At 39.6% G+C, this 26,275-nt stretch overlaps 3 protein-coding genes across 3 annotated transcripts; all 3 read left to right on the plus strand.

Annotated features, from left to right (window-relative positions):
• The first annotated feature begins 2,278 nt into the window (after window positions 1–2,278).
• Window positions 2,279–8,263, plus strand: LOC120271666 (serine/threonine-protein kinase BSK1-like). The gene is made up of 9 exons (XM_039278341.1): window positions 2,279–2,585; window positions 2,670–2,805; window positions 5,297–5,430; window positions 5,646–5,760; window positions 5,988–6,073; window positions 6,333–6,483; window positions 6,848–6,996; window positions 7,431–7,541; window positions 7,656–8,263. The coding sequence occupies exons 1-9, from the start codon at window positions 2,394–2,396 to the stop codon at window positions 7,911–7,913; spliced, it is 1,332 nt and encodes a 443-aa protein (XP_039134275.1). The 5' UTR covers window positions 2,279–2,393; the 3' UTR covers window positions 7,914–8,263.
• A 4,753-nt stretch (window positions 8,264–13,016) lies between these two features.
• LOC120271667 (serine/threonine-protein kinase BSK1-like) lies at window positions 13,017–17,879 on the plus strand. The gene is made up of 7 exons (XM_039278342.1): window positions 13,017–13,799; window positions 13,874–14,009; window positions 15,739–15,869; window positions 16,429–16,531; window positions 16,763–16,848; window positions 17,116–17,304; window positions 17,520–17,879. Exons 1-7 carry the CDS (start codon window positions 13,017–13,019, stop codon window positions 17,532–17,534), a joined length of 1,443 nt encoding a protein of 480 aa, XP_039134276.1. The 3' UTR covers window positions 17,535–17,879.
• Window positions 17,880–23,444: 5,565 nt separating this feature from the next.
• LOC120271668 lies at window positions 23,445–25,414 on the plus strand. Its single transcript, XM_039278344.1, has 5 exons — window positions 23,445–23,897; window positions 24,030–24,359; window positions 24,485–24,604; window positions 24,872–24,928; window positions 25,085–25,414. The coding sequence occupies exons 1-5, from the start codon at window positions 23,445–23,447 to the stop codon at window positions 25,412–25,414; spliced, it is 1,290 nt and encodes a 429-aa protein (XP_039134278.1).
• The last annotated feature ends 861 nt before the right edge of the window (window positions 25,415–26,275 follow it).

Here is a 26,275-nt window from a genome sequence, read left to right on the forward strand (position 1 = left end):
CCAAGCTGTAGATTAGTCTGTTAGAAGAACCTCTGTTGTCCTCGTGACCAAGGGGGTTGGGGAATTCTAGATCTGCATAACTTCAACCAGCCATTGATGGGCAGATGGCGGTGGAAATTCATGATGGAACCTTCTTGGTTTGGTGCAGATGTTGTGCAATAAAATTATGGTATGTCTAGATGGAACATGTTTCCTAGGCAATCAGGTAGGATCTCTTTCTTCTGGAAAGACGTTACTGACTGACTTCCAACCCTAAGAGGTTGTGTCTTACAAGGAATTAATACGGCCAGAGCCACTTTTTTGGAAAGATCGTTGGTTGAATGGTAGAGCACCTATGTATTTATGGCCGGAGAAGTGCAGAAGGAATCATTTCTCCAATGGCACAGTTCGTGAACTGTGTTCTCTCTTGGCTGAGGCTCCCTTCTCTGAGGACATGGATGTTTTGCCTTTTAGAGATCATTTGCGGGCGCCATACGAGAATTGGGGGATAAAAAATGGTGGAGGCTTACTAGAAATGGAACTTTCTTGGTTAAATCCTTCTATAACTTCTGAAACGATGGTGGGTTGCACTGTCCAGTTGCGAGATTCTTTTGGTGAAATACTTGCCCGAAGAAAATAAACATTTTCAACTGACTTATATGGAAAAATAAGATCCTTTCTCTAGAGAATCTAGAGAAAAGAAGACGTAACCAACTTACAACCGCCACTTGTGTTATGTGCCACTCTACGATTGAATCGGTGGATCATCTTTTTCTTCGGTGAGATTTTTATAGACAAGTGTGGGATTATTTTGTGAGACTTTTCCATCTACCAAATCCACCAATGTCTTTGCAATCTGTTTAGGGAGCTTGACGAGCGTTAGTGAGGGTAACATGTAGGGACATGGGGGACCTAGTTGTGAAATCAATTGTTTGGAATATTTGCCTTGCTCGAAATGATTACATCTTTAATGCTAATACCTTGCCTATACATGCTCATATTTTAAAAATTGATCATAGGCTCATATCCTGGTTCTCTACAGTCGTAGAGGGAGCTAAAGCGAAGATGGAGGATTCCATCTCTTCCATCCGTCGTAGTCTGGAGTTTCTGGGACCTCGAGTGGAGGAGATTGGTGACGCTCCACCTTCTGAGGAGGCTCTTGATCATAGCATATGCTAGTTCATCTAGGTTTGCTTTTTGGAGGTTTGAGGTGGCCTACTTCTTCCTCTTCTGTCTCATGTTTTCGTTGTTTCTTTCTTCGTTGTTAGTTTCTTGTTAATTGTTGTGGTACCACTCTAGTGGTCTACTATTGTATCTCTCTTCTGCTGTCTATTTTTGATCTCTTCACTACCGATTAGTGAAAGTCTGTTGAATGCCTTTCTGTTTTAATTGAAGTGGTTTATTCACCTTTAAAAAAAATAATAATAACAAAAAAATAAACACCAATAAAAATGTTTGTCACATAAAATGCCCTAGACGTTAGGACATGCAAATATAACCTTTGGTCAACGGGTATATCAAACAAGAATTTAGAGAAGAGAAAAACAAAATTCGGACATTTAATAATTCATATTAATAGATTAAGTTAACCACTCATTCACTAAATATATGGTTTTGACTTCAAATAAATCCAAACAAAAGAATTCTATATAAAGTTCCACATGAATCCCACTCCTCAACACATCAATAACAATAATATTACTAAGATGGAAAGGAAATGGCATTTATCAGTACTATGAGAAAAGCTAGAAAAAAAAATAGTGTTACTACTATATTAGTTGCCAATAGAGGTCAAAAACTCGGAAAAAAAAAAGGGTTAGACTTAGGCCGGCCAAATAAAATTTTATCAAACTTCAACTGAGTCTATGGTTGTATTAGTAGCTTCACCTCAAACTAAAAAAATGAGGAACAATTAATTTTGATGATGAACTGAATAAATTAAAATAATTATTGAAAATATGGTTTTAGAAAATAAATGAATAATAAAGAACATAATATTTAGAAAATTAATTAAAACAATACACAAACTTAACTACTACATATTTTTAAAATCAAATAAAAAAATATTAAAAAAATTAAAAGTTTATTATAAAAATAATAAATAAATAAATAAAAAAAGAAGTCAGCTGAAAACACTATAAAAGGATGGACTGACCGAACAAGAACATCACCTCCATCATTCCCATTCCCTCTCTCTTTTGTTTGAACTTTGATCCCCAACCACCACCCCAACTCATTCCCATTTCCCAACTCCCCCGCCGGCGATGGGTTGCTGCATCTCCGCCCCCAAACAAGACGACGACGACCACCACCACCATGGCGCCACCGTCACCAATGTCAATCCCCCCGGTCATCCGCCGTTGCAGCCCCCAACCGAGGAAACGGCGCCGTCGGAGACCCCAGACGAGGGAACAATGCGCTTCCCCCAGTACAATTTTGCGGAGCTAAGTGCGGCGACGGATGAATTCTCCCTCCAGAACGTACTCTCACAACTGATCGGCGATGAATTCCCGAGCTTCGTCTACAGGGGCCGCCTTCATGGCGGCCAACAGATCGCCGTCAAGAGGTTCTGCAAGGACGCCTGGCCTGATGCCGAGGAGTTTAAGGTTCGTTCTTGTTTAAGTCCTTTTTTCTTGGTGATCTTGTTGTGATTCTTGGTGAGAAATTTGAAGTGGGGTTTTGTATTGTAGGAGGTGGCTACTGCAGTGGGACGGTTGAGACACCGGCGGCTTGTGAAATTGATTGGGTACTGCTGCCATGAGGATGAGCGGCTTCTTGTGGCGGAGTTCATGCCCAATGATACGCTCGCTACGCGTCTTTTCAACCGTATGTTTGTTCTCCCTCGTACTTCTTGTTCTTGATTTGGTTCTATGTTGATTCTTTTTGCTATTTCTTAATGTGATTTGATTGAATGGAGTTTAGGATTCTTTTTGAGTAGATTCTTTGTTATTTCTTGATGTCATGTGATTGAATGGAGTTTAAGATTGTTTTTAATTCACTGTTTGATGCTCTGGGCTTGAATCTGCTTTCAAAGCAGTTGTATGGGCTTGAATCTGGCTTACAAGGACTGATTAGAGATTAAAATAATTAATGTTTGGATATGTTAATAAAACTAACTAGAGCTTTATACCACCTCCACAGAATTCACAACAGCATCAATTCAGCAAAAATATGGCTGATAAGCCTCTGTTAGCATCCTTCATTTTTGGAAAAGCATTAGTGGGGCTAAATTGATTTTGATTTCCAACTGTGCATCACCATGACAAAGTTAGGGTCATAAAATATCTTTCTAATAGTGCGTCTCTTTAGAGTGTCCAAAATGGCATCAGAAAACAGGATGGGATAGCTGTCCAAGTATCATGCTTTTTCTGGATACATGGGCCAGATAGCTCCTGTAATTTCTCCATTGGAAAGGACTTTCAAGTGAAGATAAGTCCATCTGGTTTACATAGAGTATGGCATTGCAGCTCCCCTTCACATTTTCTGCTGCTTGAAAGGTTTGGTGTGATAGTATGCTGGGCAAATCTCTTTATACTCAAATTATACCCTGCTTTCATTATGTAGCATTGTAAACTAAAAGCTTTTTTTTTTTTTTCTGCAACCACCATTTGCAATTTTTTGAAAGAAGGTGATGCTTGTGTCTCCTTAGACAGATGAATTCTTCACCTTTGGTATTCATAATTTCCTTTTTTAGGTGTTGATGCTGCCCAGTTTTGCCCTATATTTGTCATGTTCTCAATTTTATCCACAGCCCACATCATAGACTTTTGAATAATATCCAAATTAGTTTTTTTTTATAAAGAAAATTTGAAAAATTAAGAATCCCCCCTTTACTCTTCTCATAAATCACCTCCTGTTGTATTCTTGTTCTTCCATACATCTTCCCAGTAAATCTTTCCCTATTGTAGATTTAACCCTAGTAGGCTGCTCCAAGCTCTTCATTGCTTTTTAGCCCTTAGTACGACCAATGGTTTTGATAGAATATGTTCAACAGTCTTCCAGCTAAGTTAAGAAAACAAACCCAAGGAGCTGCGTGTGGCAAAAGTTGCCCTGTATTTCTGAAAATTAAGTGTCAATTATTTTCACTATTTCTTCAAAAGTTTTAAAACCCTGATTCACTCGCCTGGCGTCTTTTCAACTGTATGTTTTCTTCTCCCTCGTACTTCTTTTTCTTGATTAATTTGGTTCTGTGTTGATTCTTTGCTATTTCTTAATGTAATTTGATTGAATGGAGTTTAGAATTCTTTTTTAGTAGATTCTTCGTTATTTCTCGATGTGATTTTATTGAATGGAGTTTAGGATTCTTTTTAATTCACTGTTTGATGCTCTGGGCTTGAATCTGCTTGCAAAGCAGTTGTATGGAGCTGCATTGGTAGTTTTTTAATTCACTAGTTACAAATTTTTAAGACTAGTAAGCCAGAGTTTATAAGGACTGATTAGAGAATAAAATAAATTAATGTTTGTATGTGTTAATAAAACTAACTAGAGCTATAAACCCAGATTTTTCTCCATCTTGTTCACAACGGCATCAATTCAGCAAAAATATGCTGAGAAGCCTCTTTTAGCACCCTTCTTTTTGGAAGAGCATTAGTGGGGCTTGATTGATTTTGTTTCCAACTGTGCACCACCATGATAAAGTTAATCTTTCCTAGTGCATCTCTTTAGAGTGTCCAAAATGGCATCAGAAAACAGGATGGGATAGTTGTCAAAGCTTCATGCTTTTTTCTGGATACATGGGTCAAGATAGCTCCTGTAATTTCTCCATTGGAAAGGACTTTCAAGTGAAGATAAGTTCATCTGGTTTACCTAGAGTATGGCATTGCAGCTCCCCTTCAAATTTTCTGCTGCTTGAAAAGGTTTGGTGTAATAGTATGCTGGGCAATTCTCTTTATACTCAAATTGTACCCTGTTTTCATTATGTATCGTTGTAAACTAAGATTTTTTTTTTTCTGCGACTGCCATTTGCAATTTTTTAAAAGAAGATGGTGCTTGTGGCTCTTTAAGCCGATGAAATCTTCATTTTTGGTATACATAATTTCCTTTTTTAGGTGTTGGCCACACCCAGTTTGGCTCTTTATTTGTCATGTTCTCAATTTTAGCCACAGCCTACATCATAGACTTGCTCTTGTGTGTTGATGGTATATCTTTTTGCTTGATGTGTCTTCAATTTCATTTGTGTTTTTGTAGATTTTCATGTGCTTCTTTACGCTGATCAATTTTATTTCTTGAGATTGATAATGACAAGTTCCATAAACATCTTGTACAAATTTTTCATCATATTTTAAGATATTAAATGATTTTTTGATCATTTCTACAGTTAAATTTAAGACCATGGAGTGGTCTAGACGCTTGAGAGTCGCTTGCTATATAGCAGAAGTTTTGGAATATTGCAACATTGAAGGGCAAACTCTGTATCATGGCCTAAATTCAAATAAAGTTGTCTTTGATGAGGTCATATTAGTAATTATTTTTAAAAGAAATACATCTTTCTTGAAGTATCTAGCTTGTGCAAGATTTTTCCTTTTCTTTCTTCTTTTATTTTATTTGGAGAAATTGCGCTTTTCTAACAAAAGAATTAAAAAATTCACGAAATTATGATGCATGTCTCCTCAAATGCGATTTTTTTGCAGCAATGTTGGATGTTGATGTTTTTGTTTTTTTTGCAGGCTGGCAATCCTTGTCTTTCTTGTTTCGATCTTGTGAAAAATAGTAGGGATGGTAGAAGTTACAACATTAACTTTGATTACATGCCTGCTTACATGCCTCCAGAGTGCTTAAATGGTATTGACCTACTATTGCTTGAAATTCATTTGTTTTAGCTGGCAAGCATATTTGGCCATGTTATTGTTGTTTGTATGTGCTCTGATTCTATTTTAGTAAAAAAGAAATTTATTAAGTAGTTGGCTTTATATTTTAATTAAAACTGTCATGTAATAAGTCTTAGCCAAATAATTGTGTGACGCCTTCCTACAAAAAGAAAAGAAATTAATTTCTTTTTCTTTTTGTAGGAATGGTCACTCCTGAAAGCGTGATATTCAGCTTTGGCATTGTGCTACAAGATCTACTAAGTGGAGAGCAAATTTCAAAAGATGATGTAAGGCTTATATACATGCCAGATATCTCATATATTAATTAATTTCTGGTTCTTTTCTTCTACTGATTCTCTTTTAGACAGGACTTTTTTTCAATTTTAAGCAAAGGAGTGAATCAGCAGCCAGTGCAATTCACTTTTCTATGAACCAAAAGCATCATAACTATGCACACCCAAATCTTGTTTTGCATTTGTGGACTTATATACAAAATAATTTGTGATCTTTTTATTATAATCATGTTTTATGTTTCATGCTTTCCAGTCTCTAGAAATGATAATGGGTAAACAAATCCCTACCTGTATGGATTCTCGTCTGAATGGTGAATATTCCTGGAAAGATGCAACAGCTTTGAAGAAACTTGCTTCTCAGTGTTTGCAAAATAACCCGAAAGGACCGGCCCACTATAAAGGATGTTAATGCAGCTCTTGCACAAGTTCAAAGCAATACTGGGGTGAGCAACTTGTGATTTCATTTTTGATGGCTCTATATCTATGTTACCTGTGCGGCCTTTATTTTTTCCAAATGCATTTCTTGTCAAGCATGTTGTAAGCTTGCAGTTTCTAAATAACTTCAGCGTGGCCCTATGTGCTGTGATATGTATTCTATCATCTCTTGGAAAGCCAATCTCATAACCTTCCCAATTTTGTCCTGAAATTAGTGATATTTGATGCTACTTTGTCGCATTCAATGCAGGCACTATCTAGTGCAATGCCAGGGACTCAGGGGCAAGATAAAACCGCACCAGAAACTCAGACGAAAGATAAAACCCCACTAATGCCGGGCTAGTCCCCAGCAAGATAAAACCCTACCAATTCCTCAACAGATTTCCTTTCCTATGGCTGAAGCTGTTACCAGAATGGACCTCACAGCCATTCATCAGATTCTGTTTTTGGCACACTACAAAGGTGATGTAGCAAGCAGGGAGGTATATAACATTATCAATCATCTTCGTTAAATTATAAACTTGAGTTTCTTGGCCTCCTGTTAGTGTATAATTAATTACCTATCAAGTTTTGGAGAAGGGGTTCATAGCTGCTACTGTAAATAGAAAGAACTTGGTTTCATTCTATTGTGGATCCATTAAGGACTAATAGAAAAAAGACACCAAGGGAAGATGGAAAGTAAACATCAGCGTCTGAGTTCAGATTTAGAGTATATTTTCACACATTTAATCTGGGAAAAATCATGCTGATATAGGTTAAATGACTTGTATACGTTATTCATATATTTTAGCAATTATCCTAAGGTTCAATAATAGAACACCTATTAATAGTGAGAACTGTCACACATGAATCTCATCTACTATAATATATCTTATCAGATGTCATCAGTCAGTTTGATTTCCTCCTCCTTTTTTAGTTTTCTTTTCAGGACTGGCAAAAAATGAGAGAAATGCTGGAGGCTAGGAACAGAGGAGACTTGGCCTTCAATGATAAAGATCTTAAGACAGCCATTGAGTGCTATTCTCAGGTAAATTTTTGTAGTTATGCATATCCTTGAAAATATGTGAAAAATAGAATAGAAATCATGCTTTTCATCTGATCTTGCAACTTTCTAAACATAAGGACTTGTTCTCTTATGTAGTTTCTAGATAAGGGAATATTAGTTTCAGCTACGGTGCATGTGAGAAGAAGCCTATGCTACCTCATGTCTGATCAACCTGACAAAGCCCTTCGTGACGCCATGCAAGCACAGCGCATTCAAGCAAATTGGCCTTTGGCATTCTACATGCTGGCAGTTTCCCTACGCCAGCTGAATATGAACAGGGATTCCACAAACATGTTGAATAAAGCAACTGCACTCGAAAAGCAAAGGCCGAGGAATAGCAGACTAGGCACTTGAATGTTCTCCGCACAAAGTACATGGCATCATATTTCTACATTTGCCAAAAGCCAAAAATTGGAGTAAATTTTTGCATCAGATACACATTACTTACATTGATTTGATGCAAGTTTTGTGTCTTACTCTTTGTTGGTGTATATAGATAACTGTGAATATGAATATCAAATTCCTGAGCTAATACATATGAATATCAAAGTTGAGCTAGCTTGTGAAGGCTGTCGATGTGAGTGGCAATGACAGTCTTTTACGTTGATTAAGCCTTACCTACAGCCCAGAAAAGGGTTGCCGCCAGGGCTACACCTGCAGCAAATCATTTGAAGCTCCCATTTTCAAAATTCACTTCTTCGGCAACCCTGCAGGACGGCCAAACACAGTGATATGATATAATACACAAGAGAAAATGATAAATCAGGAAATATCTATATATATATATTTTTCAGAAAAAATATATATAGAACGTTTGGGTAGCCATATATTATAGTGTTTTCTTATAAAAATTTTAAAAACTGCAACGAAAAATTATCGCAACAAACATATATTTGGGAAGCTGTACAAGTACCCATGGTCCTCGGGAAGAATGGCAATAGTCTCATGAGATTAGTAAGGTAACTAACTAATCAAAGTAGTTATTATGAAATTAACTGAAGACCATATAAAATCACATTGCTTGTAATGATCACAATTTCTTCTATGAAAAATAATCAGAATAATCATCATAGCTATTACTACCCTTAGTAGCCTTCATGATGCAATCCTAAAATTGCAACAGTTGTTCCTCCACTAAATTCAGAAATAAATAGCAAAGATCAAGCACCACCAAAAAGGATTTCTTTAATATTCTCACAAAAGATCGTACAATCAAGAGAAGACCAGAGGCAAAGCTTGGAGATCTATCAAAAGGGAGTACAATCAAGAGTAGATCAGAGGTAAACCTGAAGATCTCTCAAGATGGGAACATTAACATTCATAAGTACACACAATCCATAGGAAAATAAGAACAACAACAATATTGAAAATTAAACACAAATACTTAAAGACCAGGGGTTGTTCACCTGGAGATCTTCAGATGTAGTTCAGAGAACAAGGGAAAGGTAGGAAGAAGACAAGGAGAAGAAGGGATTCTTCAATCTAGATGATGTTCTCTTTCACTTCAGCAATTCTTATATTTTGATCATTGAATCCGGCCGAATGAAAACAATACCTTTGACCTCACAGTCAAACAGCAATAACAGTTCGGGGTAATTAATGTCTTTTCACTCTTCCGGATAACTCTTCACTCACATTGAATGTACCGACATATCCCTGCCCCATGTGTGTACCAGAACCACTGCTTGGGGTTAACTTATGCAATTTCCCCTATTTCCCAATGTTCTTTCAGATATTCAGCAAGCATTCTCCCTTTCAAAATTCTTCGTCAATTCTTCAGCTACTCTTCAGCATCTTCTTATCTTTTAATCAACTACTACTAATACTTAGGATTGCAACACTTCACTACCATTCACTTCCCAAAACAATGACCCAGGGGTGATGATCACTGGTTTTCATTTACATAAAACCAAATATATCTTCAGAATTTTTACTTCATCATAAGCTTCAAATACAAAACAATGGTGTATATATGGAAGAACAAACAAATTGAACAAAAAGAGCAAATCCTTATAACTTACAACCAAAGAACCTTCCGAAGATTCTAAAGTGCCTTACCAAACAATTATTAAACAATCTTCATCCACAAAAGAAAGCATGACAAGAAAAACAACAATTCATAAATTAAATTTAAAAGAGAAAAAAAGAGCAATCGTGAATATGAAAAATAAGTAAGGTATTATACAACTAGCAATTAGAAGACAGGGAGCAAGTTCATTAGAACTAAAATGGCAAACCAAACAACTATCAAAGATGAAAGATCTGTTGAGTGGAGAGAGATTATTTGAAAAATTATATTTATTAATCCAAACCGTCCCTAATCTTTGAACTTCTTGGTTATCATCTTTAAATCTCCAACACCGAAGCCTGTGGGACCTCACCTCACGAGCCATTTTGTGGAATATTTGGCTTGAACGAAATACTCGTATCTTTCAATTAATTGCCTTACCTTATTATTCTAATCTTTAAAGTTGCTAATGTGCTTCTTTCTTAGTTCTTAATAGCTGCAAGCAGTCAACAAGAATCTCTCAATGAAGCTACCCAGCGGATTAAGCGCTCTTTCAATTTCTTAAGCGCAAGAGTCTCAAACCAAAAGGGCGATTCAGACCATGAGTTAGCACAGGAGTAGGATACTCCATTAGATAGGTTGGCCCAGTCTGTGTTAAGACAGTGTTCTTCGCCAGCCTAGTTGTTGTTTATTTTCATGCTTTGTATTTTCTTATTTTATTTTTTTTATGCACCTCACTTCTGGTGAGAGGACTTATTCTGTGTTACTTGTTTGTTTTTCTTTCATTAAAACTGTGGTTTATTCATATTTATTTCAATAAAAAGAAAAACATTCTCTTTCACTTACTTATCACTACTCCACTTTCCTATTTTTTTAATCCAAACCCTCCAAGAGTAGAGAATGCATTTATTCCGTCCTATCCATTGGGATCCAAAGCCACGTGCTTGGAGGAGTTCTAGAAGAAAATTCCAGTCTACCATGTCAAATGAGTTCGCAAAGTCTACTTTGACAATGTTGCTTGGCAACTTGCGTTTTTGCAGGCTAAAGATGGTTTCTTCAACGTTGACTACATTATCCAAGATGCAATGTCTTGCAATAAACGCCAATTGAGGTATGTCGATAAGAAAATCTAAAACTTTGTTGAGTCTTGAAGCAAGTGTTTTTGAAATGATTTTGATAGAGAAATTAATCAAACAATTCGCGAAAGTCTAGGGGCAGTTCAAGAGATTTCACTTTGGGAATGAAAAACAGATTAAGCCAATTGATGTGTTTGAAGTTGATTGTGCCATTATAGAAGTCTTGGCACGCACAATGAAGCAAGGTCGTTATTAATAATAGACCAGAACTTTTAGAAGAAGAAGACAAGGAAACTGTCAGGGCCGGGAGCTTTGTCAGCCCCAAAGAAAAGGTGGCATGTTTGATTTCCTCTAAGGAGAAAGGGCTTCCAGAGTCGACAAATCCACTCTAGATTTGTTGCCCACTAGCCTATCCCACTCGATTCTAAATCAAGAACTTTTGGAACTGAATTGAGATTGGAAATTAAAATATACGTGAGTGCATGTCCAATCTCCTTGGGACCCCCTCTATCCTAGAATAACATCTCTTACATCTCGAAAGGGATGGATGTTCACCATTCATAAATATCTCTATACATGCATTAAAGCAAATTATGCGTTAAAAATATAAATATAATAATTTAATTAATTAAAACTGAAAGCAATTGGAGCTCCAAGGCTTCAAGACTGAACCAAGCTAATTGGAATGGTCAGATCTAGACTTTCACCTTGGAAAGCAATTTACCTCTTCTTAGGAGGCCATCTAACTCTTATTATCTCAATTTTACCCATTGTTCCAGTCTACTGGATGTTAGTATTCAAATTACCAACCTGGATAATACTTGAAATTGATAAGATTAGAAGGGATCTTCTCTGGAAAGGACCAGACCTTGGACCCAAAGGAGTCAGATTGGTAGCATGGAAGAGAATTTGTTGGCCTCGCCCAATGAGAGGCTGGGGAATTTTAACCTTCAGGAGTTCAATAATGCTTTACTAGGGAAATGGTGGTGGAAGATCTACAATAATCCTAAAAGTTGCTGGGGCAAAATAATCAATGTCAACTATTTAGTTATATCCCAGCGTAGAGCTCTTTTCCAAAGCCCCCTAAGGAACAAATACTTCTTTTGGGCAGGAATTTTCTCATCTCTTTCCTCCTTCTGATCTTGCCTCTCAAAAATGGTTCAAAGTGGCAATAACACTTACTTCTGGCAATAACTTTCATCGATTTTCCACAATATTTCTCTAGAAGACATAACTCCTCTCCTGAACATAATTCCAGATGGTTTGAATGATTAGGAAGACCTTATTATGTGGACTTTTAAAAAAAGTGGAAACCTTCACAATCAAATGCTTCTACAATTTCCTAATAGATGGGGGATTAAGTAGCCCTTTATACTCAAACTTCTGGAAAGTTCATTGCCCTAGTAAGTAGAACACTTATTTTTAGAATGTGGCTATTCAGAGCGAATTTGGTCCTTCTTCAATTAACACTTGGGCTTCCACTCGTCTCCACCTTCAGTTTCCAAAATTTGGCCTTCATGGGTGTCCTCTCTAAATTCCACTCTTCGAACCCTCTACGACTTTATCACCAGATCCATCTTCTGGAATATTTGGATGGAGAGAAATAAACGCATATTTCAATTAATTGATCTTCCTTTTCATTCAGTTTGTTATAAAAATTGCTAATATGCTTCTTTTTTGGTTTTCCATAGCTTCAGATAGTCAGCAAAACTTTTAATGAAGCTTCCCAGAGGATTAAGCCTTCCCTTGACTTCATGAGCGCAAGAGCAGACAATCGTTATCGGCGAGTCAAACCCTACTGTGGCTCAGGAGTAGTTGACTAATTTATGCTCGGGCAAGCCTGTAACTCCAGACGGCAGTCTTCACCAACTTAGTTATCTTTCTTCCTTGTTTCTATCTTCTTTTCTCTTGTTTTGAGAGGCTCATCGCTGGTGAAAGCCTCAATCTCTTTTGTTCTTCTATCTGTTTTGCCATGTTTCGTCCTTCTCTGGAGTTGTTGGATTCTTCTTCTTTCATCTAATAAAACAGTGATTTATCCATTTTTAAAAAAATAAATAAAAACAAATTACAGTTTTAACTGATATACATATTTTCAAAGTAAAATTAAAACCGTACACAATCTTAACTAATACATATTTTCAAATTAAAATAATAAAAAAATCTAAAATAAATTAAAAATTTTATTATAAAAATAAATAAATAACCATTTTGATATATAAATAAATAAATAAAAAGAAGTCGGCGGGAAACAGTATAAAAGGATGGACTTTTTCTCAAAAAAAGAAAAAAAGTGAACAAGAACAGTGATCGTCGAACAAGAACAGTGATCATCTTCTCCGAGCTCATCACATTTCCCCAACTCCCCCTCCGGCGATGGGTTGCTGCACCTCCACCCCCAAACAAAGGGAGAACCCCAACTCCGGCGACGACGGCCAGCACAACACCCCCGGCACCAATGTCAACCCCCACGATCATTCGCAGTCCCCCGCCGGACAAGCAAGGCCTTCGCGCAGGAGGTTTTTTCTGAAAGATACCTATCGGATCGCAAAGCCATTACCCCTACCCCTACCTCCCGGGCATGCAGGGCCATCGCGGCTCCCCCCCGAGCATGCAGGGCGTTCGCGCATTAGGTTTTTTCTGAAAGATAATTCCAGGAATGCAGAGCCATTACCCCTACCCCTACCTCAAGGGCATGCAGGGCCATTGCAGCTCCCCTCAGGGCATGCAGGGCCATTGCATCTCCCCCCCGGGCATGCAGGGCCATTGCATCTCCCCCCCGGGCATGCAGGGCCATTGCAGCCCCCCTCCGGGCATGCAGGGCCATCGCATCTACTCCCCGGGCATGCAGGGCCATTGAACCCACCCACCAGGCATGCAGGGCCATTGGAGCCAATCCCCGAGCAAGCATGGCCATTGGAGGCAATCCCCGAGCAAGCAGGGTCGTCGCAGCCTCCAGCCCAGGGAACATCATCCTTCCGCCACTACAATTATGGGGAGCTAGTGGCAGCGACGCAAGGATATGCCAACGAGAACATACTCGCAACTGGCGGCGGTCTAATCCCGAACTACATCTACCGGGGCCGCCTTCGTGACGGCCAAAAGGTCGCCATCAAGAGGTTCTCCTCGGAAGCCTGGCCTCTTGTCGATTTGTTCAAGGTTCGTTCTTGTTTAAGTTCTTGATTCTTGGTGATCTTGTTGTGATTCTTAATTTGGAGTGTGGAGTTTTGTAGGAGGAGGCGATTAAAGCGGGAAGGTTGAGACACCGGCGGCTTGCGAGCTTGATTGGGTACTGCTGCCAGGGTGATGAGCGGTTTCTTGTGGCGGAGTTCAAGCCCTATGATTCACTCGCCAAGCATCTTTTCAACGGTAAGCTGTTACATTATCGTAGATTTGGAGATGATGATGGTTTATTGTTAATTGTGCTGAAGATCGGTGACTTGTGAATTGATTTACTGAATGTCCCTCTCAATTTCTGGGTTGATTTACTTGAAATTCAATAGATCTGCTGTTTCTTATTTCATTGAGATGATTGTTCTGTTCTGAATTTACTGGAGAAGCAGTGATTTGAATTTTCCTTGTGTGCTGGGAGAATTATTCATAACATATGCACGTTTTAATTGTTCTTGATTTGGTTCTGTGTTGATTCTTTGCTATTTCTTAATGTGATTTGATTAAATGGAGTTTAGGGTTCTTTTTGAGTAGATTCTTTGTTATTTCTTGATGTGAATTTGTTGAATGGAGATTAGGATTCTTTTTAATTAACTGTTTGATGCTCTGGGCTTGAATCGATATGCAAAGTTTACGTTGCATGGAACTGCACCAGTTAGTTTATTGCCAGCCAAATTTAGCTTTCTTGGAGCAAGTAATCTCATTCATTAATTGCATATTTAAGACTAGTAAACCAGAATATATATAGATTGAGTAGGGGCTAAAATAGATTACTGTTTGGATGTGTCCATAAAAATAACTGAAGCTATAAACCCAGATTTTTCTCCATCTTGTAAAAAAGTGTCACCTCTAAAGAATTCACAACAGCATCAATTCAGAAAACATTTGGCTGAGAAGTCCTTGTCACCATCGCCTTCTTTTTCTAAAGGACAGTAGTGGGGCTTGATTGATTTTGTTTCCAACTGTGCGCCGCGACCAATGATAAAGTTAGGGTAAAAAAATATCTTTCCAAGTGCATCTCTTTAGTGTCCAAATCGGCATAAAATAAAAAAAGAGGATAAATAGCTGTCCAAGCTTCGTGCTTTTCCTGGTCATTTCAAAGAATGGCATCGCAGCTCCCCTTCAATTTTTTGGCTGCTTGAAAAGGTTTAGTGTAATAGCATGCTGGGCAAATCTCTTCGTTATGTAACATACTAAAATAAGATTTGTCTGTAACTACCACTTGCAATTTTTTGAAAGGAGGTGGTAGTTGTGCCCCCTTGTATAAGCCAATGAAATCTTGACCTTTGGTACACAATTTCCTTTTTAGTGATGATGCTACCTAGTTAGCCCTATACTTGTCATGTTCGCAGTTTTAACCACAGTCTACATCATAGCTTTTAAACAATGCCCAAATTAGATATTTTTGATAAAGGAAAATTTTGAAAATCAATATTCCCCAATGTCTCTCCTGACAAATCATCTCACTAATGTATTCTTGTTCTTCCATACATCTTCCCAGTAAATCCTTCTGTATTGTAGAGTTAGCTATATATATAAAGTAAGCTGCTCCAAGCATTTCATTGATTTTTAGCTCTCAGCATGATCAATGGTTTTAATAAAATATTTTTAGACAGTGGAAAAATATGCCATGTATTTTTAAAAAATAAGTGTCAATTATTTTCACTATTTCTTGTAAGCTCATCAGTTAATATCTTATTTACAATTATACTTGCTTTGGTGCATTGATAGAATTTTTTTTTTGCCTGTTGTACATTCAAATTCATTTGGGTTTCTCATAGATTTACATGTGCTTATTTTTGTTGATCAATTTTATTTCTTGCAATTGATAATGACCAGTTACATAAGCGTCTTATACAAATTTTCTACGTATCTTCATATCATTATGTCTTAAGATATTAAATGATTTTTTGAATTGTTTTTACAGCTAATAAGACAATGGAGTGGTCTATGCGCTTGAGAGTCGCATGTTATATAGCAGAAGGCTTGGAATATTGCTGCAATGAAGGACAAGCTCTATATCATGATCTGACTCCATATAAAGTTCTCTTTGATGAGGTTATATTAGTAATTATATTTAAAAGAAATAGATCTTTGAATAATACTAATGAAGCCGATAAAAAAAAACAAGCAACCTTTATTGCTTTCTCTGTGAATATAATACTGTATAATTGCCTTGAGAAACAGAAGTGAAATATCAGCCTTGATCACTTTTGTTAATATATATTTTATTAGATTATATTTGTCACGTAAAAAACAAACATGTTATGTTTGCTCAACTCAATCAAAAAGTTCAAGTTGATAGGTTGAGAGACATTGACATATATATATATACCAACTTAAAGGTACTATCGATTACTTTAATAATATGCCTTATTGGCACATGTTAGTTTGTTTTAATTGGCCTCCTTGTAAAAACCAATTCATCCAGCTCTAACATTGCCTGAAGTATCTAGCTTGTGAAAGCTTTTTTTTATTTTTCTTTTTTGGATAGTGGAGTATTTGTGCTATTCTAATAAAAGAAGTAAGAAATCCATGCAAATATGATGCATGTCTCCTCATATGCTATTTTCCGCAGCAATGTTGGAGATTTGTTGATGTTTTTGTTCTTTTGCAGGGCGGCAATGCTTGTCTTTCTTGTTTCGGTCTTGTGAAAAATAGGAGGGATGGTAGATGTTTTGCCACTAACATTTCTTACTATTCTCCAGATATCATAAGAGGTATATTGATCTACCATTGATTGAAATTTATTTGTTGTAGCTGGCAGGCGCATTTGACCATGTTATAGTCGTCTGCATGTGTTCTAATTCTTTTAGTAAGAAAAATATTTTTATGTAGTTGGTTTTGTATTTTAATTGAAGCTGACATACAATAAGTCTTGGCCAAATAATTGTGTGCATCCTTCCTACAAAAAGAAAAGATTAAAAGATTTTTTTTTTCTCTTTTTGTAGGAAGAACCACTCGTGAAAGCATGATATTCAACTTTGGTCTTGTGCTACATGATCTACTGAGCGGAGAGCAAATTTCAGTACAACGGGTAATTAGGCGTTTATACATGCCAGATATATCAAAGATTAACTCATTTCTGCTTCTTTTCTCCTACTGATTCTCTTTTAGGCAGATTTTTTTCAATTTTAGTTTAAGCATTGGAGTGAATAAGAAGTCAGTGCAATTTACTTTTCTATGAGCAAAAAAGCATTATAACTATGCACACCCAAAACTTCTTTTTGCATTTCCGGACTTCAATTCAAAATAATTTGTGGTCTATTTGTTATAATCATGTTTCTTGTTTTCATGTTTCCAGAACGTAGAATTGATTATGGGTATAAGAATCCCTATAGTTCTGGATCCACGTTTGAAGGGTAAATGTTCCGCTGAAGAAGCAACAGGTTTGGAGGAACTTGCTCATCAATGTCAGCTATATAAACATACTGACCGACCCACCATAGAAGATGTTATTGCAACCCTTGCTAAAATTCAAAGCAATGCTGCGGTGAGAAACTCGTGATTTCATTTTTGATGTCTATATATCTATATATGTTACCTGTACGTGTGGCTTTTTGAATAATGCATTTCTTGTCAAGCATGTTGTAAGCTTGCAGTTCTATATGCTGTGATATTTATTCTATCATCTCTTGAAAATTGAGCCAATCTCATAACCTTCCCAATTTTGTCCTGAAATCAGTGAGATTTGATGCTTTGTCACAGACTGGAGCAAGATAAAACCACACCAATGAGCGTGGGAGACTTAGAAGCAAAATAAAACCTAACTTTTTTGGGGAACTCAGAAGCAAGATAAAACCTCACTTTTCCGGGAACTCACAAGGTGCACAACATCACCTTTCCACATTTGCCAAAAGCCAAAAATTGGAGTAAATTTTTGCATCAGAAACGCCTATTACTACATTGATTTGATACACCAGTTTTGTGTTTTTTTCTTTGTTGGTGTATCTAGATAAGTGTGGATGTCCTTTGTTGGTGTATATAGATGAGTGTAAATATGAATATCAAATTTCTGAGCTACTACATAACTTCGGTTATCCTACATAGAGTTCAGCTTTGCCATCAATGAAGAGGTTCATAACTTCCTCCCCATCAACGGTCCCCTTTTCAATGAGATGTTGAGCTACTTTGTGAAGGATGTGTGAATGATATATGATAGTACTCTTGGCCCTTGAATAAACCTTATTCTACCAGTTCCCCCACCTCGATCAGTGTCATATCTGCTGCATCTGCAGTTGCCATTGAATCATACAGTCTATCTTAATCAGAATCAATTGGCACTCATTAAAACAATTATTTTCATTTACCACTCATCCCAACTAATCTTATTGAAAAAACTATGATTCTAGTCTAACAAATTATCCCAACAAATTACTCAAATAAAAACAGATTGGTGTTCAGGTATACAACTAAATGATAATAATAATCTTGTTACTTTCAGTATTTTTACATGTAAGACATGATGCTCAGTTTTACTAGAAGATATACAGAAGAAGCCATTGGTTTCTCTGTTCGTAGTGGTTGCATATGTATGCATGATTAGATGTTATATTTGAATGTCTGTGTATTGTCTCTATGTTGTGTCGGTGACTTTGACTTACTTGTGTAACTCTTATGTGTTTCAATCTAGTATAAAAGTTGTTAGTTGAATATTTTGCCAACTCTTTGTATCTGTTCTTCTTCCTCCTCGTGTTCGTGTGTGTGGAGAGATCACCAGAGAGAACCATTGTGTGTGAGAGAGAGGAAAAGATTGATAAGGATGAGGAGAACTCTTATAAGTGGAACACTCACTGAACTCAAGCTAACGAAGAGAAAGATGAGATAGTAGTAGCAAGACTTAGCATATATTCAACTTACTTAACAACAATACAAAGTCAGTATATATAGAGACCATAGTTGACTTTAACTACAGACAGAATTCAGAGAAAAGGAAAAGCACAGACAAAAGATATGGCAGTAGAACCAGGTTGTAAAGTGAAACTCCAATCGCAGCCTCGCGCCCCATGCAGCCATCAATCGCTGACTCTAAAGCAGCCAACGTACACAGTAGTCCATACTAGAGCCATGTGAGTAGTTCAGAGTACCACCTTCAATACACTCCTCTTACTCTGAATTTCCCACACCGAGACCATCTCTGAAGCCTTCGAATTTGTGACTTGGAAGACCCTTTGTAAATATATCTGCAAGCTGGTCATGAGTGCTGCAGTACAAAATGTCAATAACTTGGTCTTTTACCAAGTCTCGAATGAAATGATATCTAGTGTCTATATGCTTCGTGCGTCCATTTAGAACAGGATTGTGAGCAATGGAGATCGCTGACTTGTTATCACACATAATGATACTTGATTCAGTCTGCCTTTCATTCAGATCCTCCAACAGCCTCCGTAACCAAACGGCTTCACATGCTGCTGAGGTAACAGAGATATACTCTGCCTCAGTGCTTGAGAGAGCAGTAATAGGTTGCTTCTTCGAACACCAAGCGACTGCACCAGACCCGAGAGTGAAGACCCATCCTGTTGTGCTACGACGATCGTCCGGTGATCCTCCCCAGTCACTATCTGAGTAGCCGGTGAGTTTGAACTTCTCATTCTGTGTATAATGGATTCCAAAGCCCAAGGTTCCGCTCAAATATCGCAGGATGCGTTTAACAGCACCATAGTGGTGTAGGGTTGGCATTTGCATGAATCGGGATACAACTGCAACGGCATGCATGATATCTGGACGAGTGTTTGTTAAGTAAAGTAAACCACCAACTAGCTGTCTGTATTTTGAAGGATCAACCATCCCGGAATTGTCATTGGAATGCAATTTTTCGTTGGAGTTCATTGGAGTAGCTGAGGGGTTGCAATGCATCATCCTTGCTTTGGTTAAGAGATCTTCAGTGTACTTACGCTGTGAGACAAACAAAGAGTGTTCAGATTGTCTCACCTCAAGCCCCAGGAAGTATTTTAGTTGTCCAAGGTCAGACATCTCAAACTCATTCATCATACTCTCCTTGAATTTCATCAGCATAGCCTTGGAGTTACTCATGTAGATGATGTCGTCGACGTATAGGCATAGTAATAGAACACAAGAATTCTCCCCTTGCCTTTTGTAAATTGTTGGTTCATTTGTGCTTCTAATAAACCCCATCTGCTGGAAATATGAATCGATACGGCTATACCAGGCTCGAGGGGCTTGCCGGAGTCCATAGAGAGCCTTGTGAAGCCTATAGACTTGCTCTTCTTTTCCTTTGATAGTAAACCCCTCCGGTTGCCTCACATATACCTCCTCCTTTAGTTCACCATTTAGAAACGCCTGCTTTTAACGCTCAAGTTGGTAGATGCACCACCTTTGTTGAATCCCAACAAAGAAGGAAGAGCCGAACAGTTTCCATGCGTGCAACTGGGGAGAAGACTTCTTCAAAGTCAATGCCTTCAAGTTGACTGTAGCCTTTTGCAACAATTCTTGCTTTCTTCTTCAATAAGCTGCCATCCGGATTGAATTTTGACTTGTAAACCCACTTCAAACCGATCGCCTTCTTCCCTTCCGGTAGGTTTGATAGTTCCCAAGTCTTATTTCTTTGGACTGCTTGCATTTCTTCTTTCATGGCAAGCATCCAATCTTCACATTGTGCTGCCTCTTCGAACGAAATAGGATCTGCTGCGGTTAACGCAAAAGAACATTCATCATATATTTCAGTTAAGCTTCTATACCTCACAGGAGCATCATTTCCTTCAGGTGCGTCTGAGAAATTTTCATTCAAAGAATGGTTTGCATTTTGAATAGGTTCCAGCCGTTGATCTGCGGAGATGTGAGGTTGAGAGGCACCTAACTGATCCTGCACAATGTCACCTTCTAGGTTAGCAATGGGCACAAACATTGTTGCAACTGAATCACCCTTTTCAGCATTTGTCCAATCCCAGCATTTGTTTTCAAAAAAACACACATTTCTGCTGACTTGGACCCGCTTCTTTATTGGGTCGAACACCTTGTATGCTTTCGCGTTGTCACAGTAACCAATGAAAACTCCTGCAGTTGTCTTGGCATCAAACTTTAATCTTTGCTGTGGATCAATGAGAGTGTGAGTCAGACATCCAAAGGTTCGGAGATGATCCACGTTTGGCTTGGACCCGGTCAAAGCTTCATAAGGTGTTAAGTCTTCATTCGCCGTTGTTGGAGATCGGTTTAGAATATGAACCGCCGTAGCCACAGCTTCAGCCCAGAACTCCGTTGGCACTTGTGTTGTCTTCAGCATGGTCCTTGCCATCTCAGTTACGGTGCGGTTTTTCCTCTCGGTGACCCCATTCTGCTGGGGTGATCGTGGAGCAGTCAACTGCTGTTGTATACCAGAGGCTTCACAGAAGGACTTGAAATCTCGAGACGTGAACTCACCTCCACGGTCCGTGCGGAGGGCTTTTAATGGCAAGGACAGTTGCTTCTCAACAAGCAGTTTGAAAATCTTGAACTTCTCCAGTGCATCTGACTTTCGCTGAAGGAAGTACACCCAAGAATGCCGAGAGTGATCATCAGTTAATAAGAAAAAATAAAGATTACCTCCAAGTGATGATGTCTTCATTGGACCAACTAAATCTCCATGGACCAGTTCTAAAGGAGCTTCTGCTCTTCTAGCTTGTCCAACAGGAAATTCCTGCCGTGTTTGCTTTCCCAAGCAGCATGCTTCACATGACTCAATTGTAGTAATCGCAGGAAGACCGATGACCATCTTCTTGTCTGAAAGAAGCTTCAAGCTCCTTAGATTTAAGTGACCAAACCTCCTATGCCATAGATCAGAGGCAATATGTTCTCTCGCGACATTAGCCGATCCAACATCATCGGCTTCGAGTGGGAAAAGCCGATGAGATGTCATGCTAACCTGAGCAACTTTGGCCCTAGTTACACCATTTCTGATGATGCACTCACCCCCTGAGAATTCCACCATGAATCCGGAGCTCATGAGCTGACCAACACTTAACAGATTGTGCGCAAGATCGGGCACAAATTGTACATTGGTTAGAGTGTGAATCTTTCCATTGCTGGTGCGGAGTGGAATGGAGCCGATTCCACAAACTTTTAGGGTTTTTCCGTCCCCTAGCCTGATGGTCTTGTTTGGAACTTCTTGTAGATTGGAGAAGAGACCCTTGTTCCCTGACATATGATTGGAACATCCGCTGTCTATCAGCCATATGCCTCCTCCTTCAGTCTCTTCCTTGCTACTTGCCATGAAGAGCAGCCCTTCATCTACTTCCTTTGTCTCCTCTGCAATATTTACTTCTTTGTTCTTATACCTGCACTGAGATTTTATGTGGCCAAATCTCTTGCAAGCAAAGCACTGGATCCCCTTATTATGTTTGTTGTGATCTGAAGTGCGGCCTTGGTCCGGAGACCAACCTCGGCCCCTTCCTCTACCTCTGTGATACCCGCGTCCACGACCTCCTCTTCCACCGCGACTATAGTGTTCACCAAATGGCACACCTTTGACATGAAGAGCCTTCTCCTCATCTTGTTCACCTGCAAGATTAAGCAGAGACTCGTGACTCTTCAATGAGCTGCTAAGCTCATCCACGGTGAGAGTTTTGAGGTTCTTGGCCTCCACAATGGAGTGGACGACATGTGAGAACCTCGGAGTGAGGCTTCTCAGTACTTTCGAGACCAGCGCCTTCACAGGGACGTCTTCCTTCAACATCCGAATTTGATAGACGATATCCAGAACCCTGCTCATGTAATCTTGGATACTCTCATTAGTTTTCATCTTTGCCATATCCAGCTCACGGTGAAGTGAGTGCAACTTCACCGTGATAGTGTTCTCATTGCCTTCAAACTCTGTCCTGAGAATGTCCCAGGCTTCCTTTGCTGTCTTCGCCTCTGAAATCCTGATAAGAGACCTCTGATCAACGGCCTGTTGAATAAGGAACAGAGCATTCGCGTCTTTCATTGTGCTGTCTTGAACCAGAGTGTCATCTCCTTCCTCACTAAACCCCTGTTCAACGATATGCCAGAGATTTTTCGATCTGAACATCGTCTTCATCATTAGACACCAGAGATTGTAGCTCTCTCCGGTGAACAAAGGTACATTGCCTTCCTTTGATACGGGGCAGCCTCCTGACATTTGAAGTATGTCTCTGATACCACTGATAAGGATGAGGAGAACTCTTATAAGTGGAACACTCACTGAACTCAAGCTAACGAAGAGAAAGATGAGATAGTAGTAGCAAGACTTAGCATATATTCAACTTACTTAACAACAATACAAAGTCAGTATATATAGAGACCATAGTTGACTTTAACTACAGACAGAATTCAGAGAAAAGGAAAAGCACAGACAAAAGATATGGCAGTAGAACCAGGTTGTAAAGTGAAACTCCAATCGCAGCCTCGCGCCCCATGCAGCCATCAATCGCTGACTCTAAAGCAGCCAACGTACACAGTAGTCCATACTAGAGCCATGTGAGTAGTTCAGAGTACCACCTTCAATAAAGATCAGAGCTTCCGGGCTGTCAAAACAAAGCTTCTGGGATGACATTTGGTATCAGAGATTTGAGGCGACTACCGTCACTGCAGGCCTAAGTTCCAACCAGCAGCAAGTAAAATGTCGGGTGGTAGTCAAGAGGCAGCGAAGGAAAGTGGTGCTGGATTCCGTATCTCGTATTGATGCGGAAGAACTTCTCGGTTTGGTCGATCAAGATGCAAGCAGTGATGGAGGCGAATGATATGTGGGATGTAGTGGATCCTGCAGATCCGGAGGCGCCGGTGGGTGCAAAACAGAACAAGGTGGCGCGTGCAACCATCTTCAGCGCGATCCCCGAAGATGCATTCTTCCTCATCGTGAAGAAGGAGAGCGCGAGGGAAGCGAGGATACAATCCCTCAAGGAGGAGCTCGATACGCTCAAAATGAAGAGTAGCGAGAACATTGAGGATTATGCACTCAAGGTTGGCACTATTGTAAACAAGATTCGAGAGTTAGGGGAGAAGATAGAAGACCCCTGTGTGGTGAGAAGGATGCTTCGTTCTCTCCCTAACAAATTCTTGCAGATTGTGAGCTCGATCAAGAAGTTTGCCTATCTGAAAACCATGTCGGTGGAAGAGCTCATCGGGCGACTCAAGGTGCACAAGGAACGCATGCACACTGCCAACGAAAGAGAAAAAGGATGGTGAGAGGTCCAGCAATGGCCTTTATAAAGGATAGCCACGAAAGAGAAAAAGGATGGTGAACACGTCCTGCTCACCCGATCTCAGTGGATAGCCACGAAAGAGAAAAAGGATGGTGAGAGGTCCAGCAATGGCCTTTATAAAGGAGGCGGTGGTGCTCGTGGTCACGGAAGAGGCTGTGGGTGTGGGCGCGGCTGTGATCGTGGCGATGGAGAGCGTGCCCACAATAACAAGAAGTTTGACAAAACCAAGATCAAGTGCTTCAATTGTCATAATTTTGGCCATTATGAATCTGAATACAGATTAAGAAAAAGGGAAGAGAAGGCTCATATTGCTGAAAAAAAGGACGACGAACCTGCGTTTCTGATGGCTAAAGTATGTCAAGTGGCTTGTGCTGATAAAAGAAGAGTTGAGAAGGTGATGTAAATTGAAGAGAAGCAAATTGTCAACCTACTCACCAAAGGAAAAGAAACAATGCAAAAGAGGTAGATAACACTTGGTATCTTCATACAGGGTCAAGCAACCACATGACTGGGTGTTAGGATAAGTTCACTGATCTCGATGACACAATTGCAAGAACGGTGAAGTTCGGGGATGGATCCATAGTGGAGATCTGCGTCCTTGGATCAGTGCTGTTCAAGTGCAATTCAGGTGAACACAAGGTCCTAACTGATTACATACCCTGTTTGTGTTGAGAGGGTGATTGAAGATAGTGTATGGACTGTTGGCATGGTGAGCAAGCTAGAAGCATGGCAGTGAAAGGAACGGTGCTGTGGTGAAGTGAAGATGGGATCAAGTATGGCGCTATACCGTTGGAGAATGGCGAACCATACTGGTTGAATTAGCAGGGCATGGATGCTGAGTTAAAGCAGTTGAAAAGTTTCTTTTTGAATGTATTAATATTTTAATACATAATCTTTGGGTTTCAGTGTTGGACCAATGCTGAAGCTAGTCAAGATTGTTTTGTGACCAATGAGCAAGCTACAGTAACTTTGCCCAATGGTTTTTATGTTATCTGTCTTCCTTTCTGTAGTATTATATATATATATATATATCAATGCTAGTGGATGAGTGTGATTGGCTGATCATATTTTCTTTGTCTCCCACTTCTCTCTTGACTCATTGACTGTATGTTTCTATAGAACCAGAGAACCCTCAGGTATTTTCATCGAACACCTGTCATCTCTCACTCAATCGACATCCAAAACCTTCAACAAACTGGTATCAGAACAATAAGGGTGATGGCAACCAGCAACTCGCCGGCGCCGGAGGGGACTCTGGGGTGTCTCTCTCAGTCGTCGGTCCCGGTGTTCACTGGCCAGGAGTACAAGCGATGGAACTTGCAAATGAAGACCATATTCAGGTCCCAGGAGTTGTGGGACTTGGTGGAAAACGGCGTGACTGAGTCGAAGGATGAGGCACTAGAGAGGGACAACCGGAAGCGAGATGCGAAGGCATTGTGTCTGATCTAGCAGGCTGTGGATGGGCCAAACCTCGACCGGATAGCTGAAGCCAAATCAGCGCACGAAGCTTGGGAGATACTAAGAAAGCACTACCTGGGAACGTCCAAGGTATTGTCTGTGAGGATCCAAGCCCTCCAACAAGACTTTGAGACGTTGTAAATGGGCGACGACGAGGAAGTTCAGGTGTACATCTCAAGGGTTATCACAATTACAAACCAAATCAAGGCTCTTGTGTACAAGCTCAAGGAGCCTGAAGTCATATCCAAAGTGCTTCGGAGTCTAGTGCCAAAGTTTGACTGGGTTGCCGTCTCGATTGAGGAGTCAAAAGAGATCACAAAGCCCACGTTGGATGACCTCTATTGTACACTGCAAGTTCACGAGGTGGGATTGAATCATGCGGTTGGGAAGGCAGTTGAGAAAGGCCTTCATGTTAAGAGTGAGCACCCTATCACAAACCACAGCAAAGGTGGAGGTTCTGGGAGCTCATGGGGAGATGGTAGAGGCCGTGGGAGGTCGTTTGCTCACGGGAGAGGTCGAGCTCGAGGTGGTCATGGAAGGGGCTTTGACAACAAAAGCCACATTCATTGCTTTCACTGTAAGAGATACGGTCACATGAAAGCCGAGTGTAGAGCCCGTGAGAAGCAACCAGAGAAGAGTGCTGGTCTCGTTGCAGAGGAAGAGAACAGTGAGAATCTCTTTATGGACAGTTGCTCCACAGGTGATCAACCCAGCACGGTATGGTTGATAGACTCGGGTGCTCCAATCACATAACCAGGGATAAGTCATTGTTTAGTAGTCTTAATGAGTCAATGAGCATCACTGTGAGACTGGGAGATGATAAGGAAATGAAGGTGTGCGGCGAGGGGATAG

The sequence above is a fragment of the Dioscorea cayenensis genome, chromosome 11, assembly GCF_009730915.1.
Source record: "Dioscorea cayenensis subsp. rotundata cultivar TDr96_F1 chromosome 11, TDr96_F1_v2_PseudoChromosome.rev07_lg8_w22 25.fasta, whole genome shotgun sequence".
Taxonomy (NCBI): Eukaryota; Viridiplantae; Streptophyta; class Magnoliopsida; order Dioscoreales; family Dioscoreaceae; genus Dioscorea; species Dioscorea cayenensis.

Excerpts from the sequence above, each read along its gene's own strand:
- LOC120271666 (XM_039278341.1), top strand. The coding sequence starts at position 2,394 with ATGCGCTTCCCCCAGTACAATTTTGCGGAGCTAAGTGCGGCGACGGAT. Across the intron at positions 6,484-6,847 it reads ACCGGCCCACTATAAAGGAT|GCCGGGCTAGTCCCCAGCAA; the intron begins GTTAATGCAGCT and ends AACCCCACTAAT. Across the intron at positions 7,542-7,655 it reads CCATTGAGTGCTATTCTCAG|TTTCTAGATAAGGGAATATT; the intron begins GTAAATTTTTGT and ends TCTCTTATGTAG.
- LOC120271667 (XM_039278342.1), top strand. The coding sequence starts at position 13,017 with ATGGGTTGCTGCACCTCCACCCCCAAACAAAGGGAGAACCCCAACTCC. Across the intron at positions 13,800-13,873 it reads CTCTTGTCGATTTGTTCAAG|GAGGAGGCGATTAAAGCGGG; the intron begins GTTCGTTCTTGT and ends GGAGTTTTGTAG. Across the intron at positions 14,010-15,738 it reads CGCCAAGCATCTTTTCAACG|CTAATAAGACAATGGAGTGG; the intron begins GTAAGCTGTTAC and ends TTGTTTTTACAG.
- LOC120271668 (XM_039278344.1), top strand. The coding sequence starts at position 23,445 with ATGCGGAAGAACTTCTCGGTTTGGTCGATCAAGATGCAAGCAGTGATG. Across the intron at positions 24,360-24,484 it reads ATAAAAGAAGAGTTGAGAAG|GATAAGTTCACTGATCTCGA; the intron begins GTGATGTAAATT and ends ACTGGGTGTTAG. Across the intron at positions 24,605-24,871 it reads GCAATTCAGGTGAACACAAG|TGTTGGACCAATGCTGAAGC; the intron begins GTCCTAACTGAT and ends TTTGGGTTTCAG.